General features: G+C 37.9%; 1 protein-coding gene across 1 annotated transcript in view; it reads left to right on the top strand.

Moving 5' to 3' along the window:
* The first annotated feature begins 6576 nt into the window (after positions 1-6576).
* Positions 6577-14168, top strand: part of LOC126379903 (DNA-binding protein D-ETS-3) — a 58327-nt gene continuing 50735 nt past the window's right edge. The window contains exons 1-3 of the mRNA XM_050028898.1: positions 6577-6942; positions 8353-8723; positions 12211-12294. Coding sequence (XP_049884855.1) covers positions 6938-6942; positions 8353-8723; positions 12211-12294 — 460 coding nt within the window. The 5' untranslated portion in view covers positions 6577-6937. The remainder of the gene's footprint in view (positions 6943-8352; positions 8724-12210; positions 12295-14168) is intronic.

Here is a 14168-nt window from a genome sequence, read left to right as displayed (position 1 = left end):
GCAATAAGGTCGCCTATTGTAGTACTGTTTATAACACTAAGCTAGACTATACTGCTTATCGTGGGAATATTGTAGACATCAATCTAGAAATAATTTTACGGTACTTTTTTATACGTTTTCTATGACGTCATAGTGTGTTTTTTTACACATATTCCAAATGTGTTTTGACATTTAGTAAAAAGTACCTGATTTGACTAGTTGGAAACTACCCTATTCTGATCTGCTAACCTTCATTTTAGGAGCCACAGTGCCAGGATATTGGCGGTAAATTAAATATGATTAAATATGCACGGGGCTCTCCTCTTTGTTTTTATTGAAAGGTCATGACGTGATGGTTATTTTTGATCGGCCCAAAAAATTAAGCACGGTTAAAATGCGCCATTAATATTGTGAGTGACTCGTCGATAAATATTGCAGTATTTGATGAGATATATATATCAGTTTTCTGAGTAACTGACTATAAACTTTATGCAAAGTGTCTTTCAAATAGTTTTTTTGAATCTAACTAATCACTAGAAACGATCTAATCACGTATAGAGTAGAATACGTTGGTTGTGTTCCTTGGTTGATTTTATTCTTGATGTAATTTGTTACACGACAACGTCTATGCATGAGCTGAAGACGCAAGGCTAACACGGGATCACACTTTTTTATCGAAAACGAGTCAAATAGAATGAAAAGTTGTGGTCTGATATTTTAAGCAGTGTTAAGTACAACACTCATAACTCTGCTTAATCTGAGGGTAGTATTAATAAAACGAATCTCAGTTGAGACTGCTCTCAAGATCATGCTCAAACTAAGTCCCCGTTTTTATATAAGAACTGTCACATTGGCATGATCTTGAGGGTAGTCTCGAAGCTAAGATTAATATGTTAATACCACCCTAAAACGGATTACAGGTGATTGAACGCACATATCTTAATATAAGTAAGTAATAACTTAAACAAATGAGTATTACTACCATGGACGCGGCATTGAGGCTCTATATTGAAGTAGGTAATGTATACAAAGTCACGACTGGTAGGTAATTAGGCATGCTCAATGAAAGCTCGGCGATAATCAGCGGGGCGTCGAGGGCGGCGCCCTGCGCGCCACCGCGGTCCCCAGTACTCGATACTTTGTTCTCACTTCATTTTAATGTGTCAAAGACAAGCACTTTATAAGGTTAGTGCTGATTAACGTTTTCAGAGCGTGAATGTGGCTATTAAAGAAAAAGTTGATGCTCTCAAAACATAAGTACTTGATGAGTTACTGTGATGTTACAGTGATACAATAAATTACTTATATCACCTCGTAAAAGTTTTAACACTGAAAATATCAGGGTTTTCCGACAAAACATAGCACAAAAAAGGTGAAGTAGAGTGTTTGTTTCTACGTGGATGTTATGTAGAGCACTTTGTTGTGTCCGGGTACATCTCAGCACGGGTAGTCCCGGGCTGCCTCCCTACGGGGCTGCGGGCGATAATCCTGCGCAGGCGGGCGCAGTCCCCGCCCGTAGGCGTGGCCACCATTTCCGCGCCGCCCCGCACCCCTCTGCCTCCGTCAACCGGACGAGCCGCCTTTCTATTATCCCTGTTTCCTGTCCGCGAGCACTCGCCTGCTCCTCCGATATATCGATTTGTTTATTTTTTTCCCGCGCAAACAAGACTGATAGTTTGGACGTGTGGTGTCACCTTGGCAGTGTTGTGGGTGAGGTGTCGACCCCGGGTGTCACCCGTCACCCAACCCGCCATGCCCTGCGCCTTGCACCTGACGGCCCACGGGCCGACACTCGCAGCCAATCAATGAAGGTAATTAATTGCAACATATCTCTTATATCCTGACACGTACTCACACACTATGAGATAAACTTTACAACTACTTTACAACAATAAAACTGTCTTAGTACTTTATAACAATATGTATAGGTATGTACTAATTTTACGGATGATCACTATTTGATTTATATAGGGTTTGCCCGCAATGAGCCCAATTGAGTATCAATTATAACTTAATAATTAAACGATATAGACTTATCAGACCAGGTAACTCTCTACTGTTGCATTGGGCCCTGTACCTCTGAATTGTTATCCAGATTCATATAGGTAAATGAATGAAACAAATATTTCAATGATCTTCAGCACTATGTAAAGTCTCTTCACCAGGCTACTTCACACAACAACTGCTGACTTCTTGTGTCATGTTGTCTATTTATATACGTGTACCCTATAAAAATACACAATAATGATACGATTGAAGTACGTTTGCTGTTTACAAGTAACAGTTCGAGTAGGGTAAGTACAAATAAAAATCCAGGGTAATCAACTTTGTCTGTTAGCACCAGTGGGTGACGTGCCGTTCGCGGGGATATACCCACTTTGAGAACATTTACACAAATCAAGAAAAACTTAATAATAAGTCGGACATTTTATCACGTTTTTCTATGACGTCACAATGTGCTTTTTCATACAAATCCCACAGAAATTTCGTGTTTTGACGTTTAGTAAAAAGTAACTGATTTGACTAGCAGGAAACTAGCCTTATTACCTTGATATTGCCAACGTGTTACATAACTCACTCTGTGGAAGAACCGTTTGTCCCAACGCAAAGAAATCGTGTACCCATAGTTGATATTGAAATCCTAAGACGGACGTGATTCGTCACGTTAATTTGCGCTATAATTGGCACGTGCCAAGATAAATAATACAATTAACTGAATAACTAGTGATTGATTACCAATCGACACTTACGTTACATCACGTAAAACCCGATTTCTACGTCAGCTCCGGAATGGTTAAGAGAAGAAATGCTTAATTCCAATTTACATAATCTACATAGGTGTTAAACATAGCTGGCGAGTAGTGGTGGTATAAACTATACAACGCTTCCTACCCCTAACGGGATACAGGCGCGATGCTACGTCATGTTTATGTTAAAAAAGCTACGACTAAATACGATTAACAATGTTGGTATGGAAAGCTCGCTAGAACCATTCTGTAGCTAAGTACAACATGCATACATGACACAGGTTGTACTGAATGCAATAATTAATTCAAAACTGATTTATGCGAATATTATTCAACCCAGCTAGTACATACAAAGCTGACTTCAAGTACATCGCAGTAGATTTATGCCTCTATGGTAATCCACGTGGATGGTACGCGCATACATTTGCGTTGGTAAGTGGAACAGCATAATATAAACCAGTGTTATCTTTCTACTTGGCTCTCCTTAGTCTTAAATTTTCCTGCTAAGGAAACGAAATTTCATCGAGCGCTTTATTTCCATTTAAAAAGTATATTTCTACGTTGATTTACAACATTTTTGTATTAAAGAAACTGCATGGAATTATTAGCATATACTCGTAATACATGATAGTAATAAGTAAGTAAGATAGTAATATATAATAGTAGCATGTAACTACCACGTAAGTACCTACATGTGTATTGGCGAATGTACATAATATTTCCCTTTGTTTCCCTAGGCACTACTGCTTCGCACTACCAGTCGATTTTTCTTTCCCATGACATGACTATTCTCATTGGCTAATTACACTCGTACATATTATTTACCCGTGAACCGATTCACTACCGTTGAGACTACTACTAAGTAGATTTAAAAAGTACACATATTTTAATTCATTAGGTAGGTCAGGTCTATTGTAAATAAAATAACTGGTAATAATACCGTACTAGTACGAGTAGTAACAGAGGAACGTATTCACATCGTGATCCTAAACAATTATTTATATTTTTTTGGCTTGAATGTGACGTGATATAATTTGCTAGGACAATTCCTTAGGTGTACATACAAACCTTTTCGGTTTTTTTACACTGTTTTTGTATATCTGTTTTTGAACTAAATAATGAAAATAACTAAATAAGGAATACCTTCAAATTATAACAAAAAAATTGATGATTAAAGATAAGTAAATATGTACTTAGAAAAGCTTTAAAGTTGCTGCTTTTCACTTCATCATCCTTGTATGGTATTAATAATAGGAATATCAATAGTTTCCGGCAATACAATATAGCACTTAATACAATGTGATATGAAAAAGTTAGCTGAACACCGTAAGTCACATTGCAATGTAAACGCAGGCCTAGATTATGAAGTAAAATAGACACGGCAACGTATACGCATGTAGCTTGAAGCACAGGCTTGCTTGGCATGGTTCACACCACGCCAAGCCAAAACCACATTATTCGCTGTTTACTGGCATATTATAACATGTTCTGTAATTTGAAACAATGAATGGCGTGACACAGGCACGAAAAGAAACAAGAGAAATTGGGTTTTCAAAGAAAATGAACTTTTACTCCTTGTGTTTAAAGTTTTTGCTTGATGGATTCGTCAGCGAACCCAATGGTTCGCCATGAACCATTGAGCCATTGGGAAGCTTCAAAACGTTTTTTCGATTCTACTCCGCACCACCCAAATCCTCTGGTAGTTGCGGCTTCCGAATACGTCCCGCTTAGGGACGGTACTGACAAGTATCGGCATCCGAAGGACGTAATATACGATCCCGACGAACCGATTACTCTAGAGGAAGCCAATCAGCTCCCTACTCGAAACACTTCAGGACCCCGATACCGACCCCGCCGGCGTGGTCGACGATTTCCCTCAATCAGCGTTTATCGCTATTAACCCACTAGGGTCGATTAATTCTTTCAAATATTTTTCCTCTCAAACGACGCCCTGACATGAGGTTCGCGCCCAACTGGGCACCCTCAGGCCTGTTGTCTTAAATGTTGTACCGGGTGAGAGCCTTCAGCGCTCCCCATTTGTCCGGCCAAGTAGTTAATATCTACAATAAGTCACGTCAAAAAAAAGCTTGATGGATTCGAGACCCATATGACCTATGAAAGGTCACAATCTTGTAAAATATAATTTGTAGCTTCACAACTCTCGTTAGGTACAACGCGCGCGAATGTGTTGTATATTGATTAACACTAAATCTATTTTGTGCAGAAATATCAAACAATACGTTTCTACAGCCGGTTCGATAGGTAGATATATAAAAGTGTTTCGGAGATAGAATGTTCGGAACCCCCCGGCCAAAGTCCGAGCTCGATTTTGCGGTCGATTTGCTTCGTGATAAGTTACTACCAGTGATGTGTCGTTCCGGGGAATTTTCCCATTTTGGGAACGTTCCTGGCAGTAAAAAGGCGCAAAACTTAAACAGAGCTTTATTATCTAACTTTTAGGCAGATAATACCAAAGTACAGGAAAGAATAAATTTAAAAAGAAAAGCAGCCTGTGTCCTTACTATTATAAAAGAGTTTTTAGAACGGGAACATCCCCATTTTGGGAACATTCTCGGGGACGACACTTCACTAGGTACTACTGGCTTCTAAACTATACGTTAGTATAGTATATTATCCCTTAACGTATATATATATAGTGCCTACAATGTCTGGTCCGAGATGTTTCTGTATTTGCCGGCGTTCCCTCAATTACTTTCGGAAACGTGACGATAATGAAAGCTAAGGTAAACAAAGTAGGTATTTATATTATGCGATAGTAAAGAAATAATAAAAAATATTTTACCAATGGTTAGCAAGTCTCCATGAATCTCCACTTATGTCAAAATGTACAATCAATTCTATACAAATATTGTGTTTCAAATCGACATAAGGAATGTTACTTTCGTATGAAATGACCTCTATGGTATGTCTGGTTAGTTCTGCATCCAATGCAGTTTTATATATTCATATATAATAGTAACAACGTCACGACGCGAGTACGGGCTATTGGCCATGTCAGTTATAATCTATTCGATGTAGTTAGTATTAGTCTCTATGTCAAGACTAAGGTGAAGGCCAGAAGTGAGGCCGTGGACTGAGCAGCGAGACCGACAGCGGATGACACTTTTAGCCGCATATAATAAGGTAATGCTCAGACTTCCGGCGGCAAAGCAGCGCGCGCGCCGCGCGCCGGTGCGACATTCGCCCACATCGACAAACACATCGCACCACAAAATATCAGGAAGGCACAAAATCTATGGAATCTGGGCATACGTGATACATCCGGGTATATTTTATATAACACACAGCTCTGTAGCTCGGGGAAACTTAGACAAGATCGAAAATAGAATATTGCAAACTTATTTATTACAATATTTATTAATTTACTTACCTTTTTAAAAACATGCCGGTCTGCCCTAAATAAAACTAAATAACAAATATTAAGAACATAAATTATTAGTCCTACCTTCTAAAGAAACTATAATTAAACGGCATTTTACTTGCCGTCTACTTATACAAAAAATAATATTATATAAATTATTATAAGCTATTCATGCTAGATTAATAACGACAAGACTATTACATTAAACATTTAGTACTTATTAAAAGTTATCTATTAACGTCGTTTATTAGACGCAGGTATCTCTCTACATAAACAAACACAATCTATTATATTATAAACACATCTGTTTGAAGAGACGGTTCATGTCCGTGGTCAAATCGAGCAGTATATAAATTGGTTATACGAGTTATACGACACATTTCCCTTAGCCCGGATGCAATCAATTGAACGGTATAGCGCACGGCGCAAGCGCTTCGCCTACAGTTGTCGAAAGGCCACTGTAAAAAGACCATCGTATCGTTTTTTGGCCGACAAAAGCAAGCACTAGTCACTTCCTGGACTTGAAACAATAGTTTATAATATATTGTGACTTTCTACTAATAAAATATACTATACGTTCTGAAGCGGGCGCGACACGGAAGCTCATAATCTAATCATTGAGCATGTAGTTCCTGTGTAAAAAGTGAAAACATTAATTTTATTTGCGGTGCGGTGTGTTGAACAGTGTTAATTTTTGTCAGTTTAATAGTTTTAAATAAGTTTGTTTACGGCGAGTGGTATCACTGCAATGTGATACCACAAGACAATCTTAACCACGGAGAAGGTGAAGAAAGACACAAAGCGAGCAAAGGGCAGAAGAATATCCGACATGAGGTGAAGTTCTCACTTAAATATTTAATACAATAAACTTAGAGGCAAAACAGGAGAATGGAGATTTATTTTTAGTATCACGTAGATTAATATAGTGAATAGGCATTTGCTAGGTAAGCGTGGATACCCTAGACCAAATCGTCATTTACCATCAGGTGAAATTGTGGTCAAACTCGACCCTTTATTATTTGAAAAAAAAAATCAAAAACTATAGACAATTGAAACAGTTAGTATGTCGTGTTGATTGCTTAGGATATTAAGTTATTTTTGGGCTTGCATTTAACCACAATCTCACCTGAAGGTAAGCACATGTGGTACTAGATACAGGTTTACCTAGTAAATAGCTACTCACTCTACTTTTGAAGGTTCCAAGATTGTAGTGAGAGGGAAACAGACTGCGACAGGTCATTGTATTCCGCAGCCGTTCTTATAAGAAACGAATATACGAAACCACAAGGGATGACCACAATGTACGGGTTAATGTCTGCCGACGGTTGATCTTAGATGGAATGACGTGGTTGGGTTCAAATCATGAAGTACCTGCACACACTCCCCGAACTGTATCCTGTAAAAGACAAATGCTGTTGATTATCCCGAACATATCGTTAATCACATCCTACGGTATTCCATAATGTGCGTGCTGAATATATTAAATATAGAAGAAGAGTTGTTAGTTTGTCACTATCATGGTCACTACACATTAATTACACCATTATTTAACTTTAGCCATAACAATACGCGTTGTAGATTATGTGCATTCATTAAATTGCAATTGTAATATGAATATAATAGCTCATACAGTAAATCGTATTCCAATCTTCTTAGAGACAGTTCATTGAAATCGTGTTACTAATACTAAACTAATGCATTTCGGAAAACATCATAAAACTTAAATAACGTTCTACTTTTTATCATAGTTGACAAGTATCAAAGTTTCACGTTTTTCATTAATGAAATAAATTTAATAGGCGAATGTGAAAACAAAATCGAAATTCGTCGAAAAATGGAATAGTTACAGCCATCCGAAATCAGGGAGTTAGAAAGAAATGGCATGAGAATCTCGGGACGTCACAGTGCCTAAAGCTTCAATCAGCTACTGTACAAATACAAATATCATTTTGCTGAAACGGGACGGACAATTCCGCCACTACTGACTATAACGAAAAAAGGATTTCGGATTATCGTGTGTTGATTGATGGAAAGTAAAAGGAAAACAGTCAACTATCCCATACGTATTGTGATCATTTTGGTTCCATGAAAAACCGTACAGTACATGTACATATGTTATTATGCGTAGGTGCGTAATTTAGAACATACTACATAAATTGCAAAGCCAGCTTTTTGTGGTAGGATATCGTAAGCTGCTATTCCAAGCTGGAAAAAGTAATAAATAAAGCGACACTTTGTCCCCAGGGTTGACTTCCGCGGACTAAAGTGTGCGACCGCCGTGCGCGCCGGTGTCAAAGCTGCAATGTACGAAAGCAGCTGCTCCTACGCTGGGGCGTTGGAACTTAAACGCAGCGCACTCAAGGAGGAACCCTGGCCGACTACAGAATGGCCTCCTTATCGCCTCCACCAGTCGACCTTCGAGCAACTCAAACAAAGTGTAGAGAAAGCCAAAGCAGCCCTCCAGGACAGGTCAGGCCTCCTCGGTACTGCGACGGCATTTGGAGATTTCTACGGAGGACAACTTGGCCAAGACGCCACCAGCACCATAGGCTTCGGAAGAACCGCACGGACAGATGACTCCATGCTTGGATCTATAGATAAAAATAAAGGAGTTGGTAAGTGATAAATTGTTATTCATCTTATTCTATAAAGTGTATTCATTTGAGGACTAAATTATTTTTACCCTATCATTTTATAAAATACTTGAAGTTATCATTGACAGTTTTACGAGTAAGTTTACGTAGTTCTCTGCTGTGCCCATATTTTAAACATCTATTGTAGACTTGGAGGAGATAGATGCTGTATATCATGATATATAACGGGCGACATTCATAAAGAATAGTATCGATTACCTAGCTCACGTGCAATGGAGAGTGCGCAAAATGTGCTCTTAGGCCGCAGCTCGAAGTTCTATTTTAGCACTAAGAGACCTGCTACGTTGAAACCCTTTCAGATTAAACGGTTGATGTTGCGTAGGTATAAAGAGATAGAAGCAAGGTGGGGAGCGAACATCTTCTACACAGATAACAATCTGAGTGAAGGGAGCGACGCGGGGGCGTGCGGGATTTTACCCCATGGTTGTCATAGCAACGCACCCGCCCACACCCCGCCCTCGAGATCATCGCATCGGTACACAGCCTTAATAAATACTAGTTGTGAAAATAAAATTTTATTATCTCGGCGAAGTTCATTATTTCGAAACTTAGCCGGGGGTAAGCACAGTTCCCGGGATTTAACGAGCTCTTGATTGTGAGAGAAAACTTTGCACTAAAAAAATTCAGCGAGGTGCAGTTGATGCACATAAATACGAATTTGGAAACAGCTCTGGAAAATAATTATTGTACTATTAAACTCTTTTAGAATTGGTTTAAAAAGATGGCGACTTTTGAAAGATGTGTAAAACAAAAAATGAGGCATCAATGTAATATATATTTTAAATTCAATATTGGTTTATATTAAAGTACCTATTTAATAAAATGTTATCAAACATCTTTTACCTACATTTTAATGTATGTTCTCAGGCTATTTACAAAAGAATTATTACAGAGCACGACGGCGACGGCCCTCTCAGAAAGACAATAACCTTTTTGCCGTTACAAAAACATTCACAATTTATGAAAAAAATGTAAATTCAGCGAAGAATGATTTTCATTGTTTTCTTGGCAGAGGTGCTTCCAACAGGGAAGATAGAGTCTTTCCGCTTTGGAGGTTAAACGAAATAAAAGCAGTTTGAATTTTGAATTGAACTTAAAAGCTATTTTTCCTTAATAAAGTGGTTCGCAGTCGAGAAAGTTTTACGAGTACCTACATTCAAATCATACCGTACTTTGCATTGTAAAATATGATTTACCATTTGAAAAAAGTAAAAAACTTTCACGAATCTTTTTAATGGAATACGATTTTGGGGTAACGCCAATTAACATTTCAACAAGTAATAAGAATATTAGAACAAACAGCAGTAACAGCCGAACACGAGTCCATTTGCATAATATTCAAATAAGTGCAAAAATCCTCGCGCTCCCCGGGCGTAGGTAGCCCTAATCTTACAGTCATTAAGAGCAACATATTAAAATTTATAAGCTCGGGGGGCTTAACTAAAGAGTTGTTAACACGAAAATGATTGTGAAACGCCCCCTAGCGCCGGCTACCAGCGTTTTCCACGGCTATCACACTTAAATATCTATACGGTGTACGGTGCAATTGTCATCAATTATGATGCCATACTTTAGATGGTATCGTGATAAAATATATATCAATAAATCATACAACAACTGGGCTGATACGCGTGTTATTGATTTTTTAACGTTTATTGCATAAACGAAAGGGCTGGGGCTTGGTTTGTTGTTCCACAATTTATATTCATTAGAGTAGACGGACGCGGGCCGAGTCACCGCCGCCGCCGCCGAGTGCTCGCGCGGCTCGGGAAACACGTCGTTCCGAACTTCAGCCAGGTGAGCGGCGGAAAGTGCTTTGTTCCGCAAGCCGGTTCCTTCAACAACTGCACTATAACGTGACATAATATTAGTTTACAAACCCGTAAATGGTACTGGATGATTTCATACTGAAACTTTGCATTTAAAAGATTGATCAGGTCAATCGATAATGCGCTTGGCTGCTGGGCAGAAGGTTTACAGCTCTCTTTCTAGATTTGGCCTGCAGTGATTTGGACTTACTCGTATTTGTGGACGTCTTCATGAACCTCCTAGATACTCAACATTGGCAGTTCGATCGATTATATTTGTCTATATTTTTAAATATTGAAAAAACAATTCAAATAAGTAAGTAAAAAAGAATAAATCGCGAGATCAAACTAAGTACAGTACAATATCATCAGTGAAGCTCGTCAAGCTTAGAAGAATTTATATATTTACGCGCGACTAAAAGGGAAATTTATTTATCAGCAATATATCAAGCTATAAAGAAATAAAGAGTTTTACCTACAGTTTGATAACGGCAAGGCAAAGAAATGGTCGGGAAGGGAAAGGTAAAAATTCCTGGGCATCGTGAGTGTTAGACGTAAACACCCTAGTCATGAGTCATGATCCGGCGCCCCGCAGTCTGACGGAATCAATATCTGCGGATCACGCCTGATATGATAACAGCTGTTAGTAGACGCTTTCAATATATTAGAAAACGAGGCGCGTCGTCAATTCATCGGCGTGTACTCGTAGTTAGTAGTTACCTGAACTTACAACAACATACACATACATACATAAACTCACGCCCGTATTCCCTGAAGGGGTGGACAAATAATCAAGAAACTATTTACAGCCACTTTTGATACAAAGTCCTAAGGTGGATAATGATAAACCGTATGATGATGAGGGATCAACCTATCGCTCTTACAGATGATCCATCATGTTCGACAGGACGCACAACAAACGTAGTAGAAACATGTGTAGCTTTGTATCTATTTCTGTACTGGTTGATATTTAACAACTACATTTTTTTCAAATAAGTACAATCCAACCGAAAGAATTTGTATTTAATTTCTTTATTTTTTCAATACAGATACAATTAAATCAAACAATTCATAAATAAAACATCAAGCTTAAACCACTTTACACCACTAAACCAATAAACTAATCCGCTCACTTGAAAATTCTCACAGGACCATCCCCATCACTGCATAACGCAAACAAACAATTATTGTACAATCAATACCCACTCGCGCGCACAAAGTATAAATCAGAGTCAATAATAGCGCGCATTACGCAGGGTGACATCATTTTTAGTTTTCAAGCACTGACATTAGGTGGCGCGCGTCCGATGCGCGCGCGCACGCTCGCAAACTGCGTTTGTTATGGTTCCATTTCATGGGAACCGTGATGCAGACAATATAAAGTTAATTGTGCGACAGAAACACCAGTAATGATAATACTCTTCCCCTCGCCAAAGATTTATGAGTTGACTATGACCATCCGAAAAGTGCCCCGACTCATTTATATTGTGCATATAAATAGCAGTAAACATATTGTGGAGAGTGATTTCTAATTTCAAATGATGGATGGCATATTTTCAATAAGGGATTATCTGCACTACAAATTATTAGATTACTTACTGTATTTTTTTATAAGTATTAACCTGTATTTGCTTTCTTAGGGTCAGACAAGTTATCAGGAGGTCTCAGCAAGGGCTACACGACACCAACCCTCTCGGATACATTGCGGGCCACGAAATGTACAGGTTAGTACCTAGGATTCCATCTAGGGGGTTAAAATGACCACATCGAAGTAATTCATCTAAAAAAACAATTATTGCTATCTGAAATTTGTTTGCATCGCACACTTACTTTTATATGCGCAAATGCCAAAATGCAATATTTCCTTTTTATATGAATTGCTTATATGTGGCCTTTTAACTCCCTTAACACACAATCTAAAAATACACTTTGTGTCTTTATATTATTGTTAATATAATACTTACATGGTAACGTATCGTCACTGGAAAGGCAAAATTGCGTAAGCGCCATAATATCCTAAATTAGCAGTCCATGCTATTGTTAGACAGAAACTATGAAAAACAGTGAAATCTTCCGTTGACATCATCTAAATTGGATAAATAGGTAAAAGTTATAATGATATAAGAAAACTTTAAAAGGGTTTTCTCTTAATCTTTCTTTCCAGTGACGAAATATACATAATTAAAACACATAATAACGGGTTCTTACCGCGTTTAAAGCAGGCATATGAGACTCCCATAAACGCTTTAAACGCGGTAAGAACCCTTTATAATGTGTTTTAATTATGATTATAACCGCGTAAACTTAAAACCACGATATATACAATTTAACTATAATATAAATGTTTACTGAAATGTAATTGAATAGACCTCGATATATTCCGAAATTGCACAACGTTACCCAACTTTTTGCATCGTTATTTTTAACTCGTATCATTATGAACTTTTCTACCTGATATCGAAGAGCAAGTTCCGTGCAGACAGGGCTAATTTCATAACAGTGTTAGGGCAAAACTTGGATGTCAGTCCACATGGCATGTTGCGGAAGGAAGTGTGTGATATACTTTACAAACACTGTGGTGTTTACCAAGGTTGTGTGGTCTGTCAACACAAGGAAATAAAAGCACGTTCACGTAACATACTCTGTGTAGAGTATGCTATTATGTTATAATGTATTTTAATATTTTCAATGTGCATCGCCGGAGAAGCACAAGAAATGCCAATATTAAAATGAAAGAAAGAAAGTTTATTCAGTACAACAAACAAGTAACAATTATAAATAAGGCCCTGGCTCCTAAACTAGTATAACTGTATTTCTGTATTTCAGAAATAAGAATTTACTTAATGATATTTGTAAGTAGGTATGTATTCATAGCTAAAGGTCATATTTTTTGTATGGGGCTTGTCGACAGGACTAAACAAACATTGGCTGAAAATAATAGCTACTTGCTTTTCACCGACATCGGCATCATATCATTAATATCGATATCGAAATATAATTGTCATATTTTCATTTACAAATTGGAAAATAAATTAACAGTAAATACTTTAGACAAGAAGTAGCTTGAATACATCAAGTCAAATTGTTCTTAACTGTAAATACATAATATCGTATCTTCATTATACCTAGTAGATGGTAGATACCCTAACACATAATACTTTATTCATGCTGCGGATCTCGTGCACAGTAAACCTACTTTTATCTCTAATTTATTCGTTGAGGGGAGTAGGTATTATTTTCATGTAAATACGCGTAGGAGGGCGCTCTCCGCTTTCGGTTATCTCGCGCCGATGACGTCATCGCGCTAACCTGATTAATGACGTCACATCCCTACCACTCCCTATGTGCTTAGGGTCTTACTTGGATAACTAGAACAGTTTATTATACTAATTACCGTAATAGATTGATAATGTGCTTTTGTTTGCTCAAGACAGCACAGCACTGCTATCAACTAACATATTGCTAGATTAATATTCCCTAGTCGATATATAACTGTCTATCACCATTGGAGAGCATTTCGTATAAATACGATGCATAAAAATTGTGTAGTTATGGCATGACATTGTATGTACCTATTATTAAAAATGCTTAATCTAGT

The sequence above is a fragment of the Pectinophora gossypiella genome, chromosome Z (assembly GCF_024362695.1).
Source record: "Pectinophora gossypiella chromosome Z, ilPecGoss1.1, whole genome shotgun sequence".
Lineage (NCBI taxonomy): Eukaryota > Metazoa > Arthropoda > Insecta > Lepidoptera > Gelechiidae > Pectinophora > Pectinophora gossypiella.
This window is presented reverse-complemented; position numbering and strand designations above follow the sequence as displayed.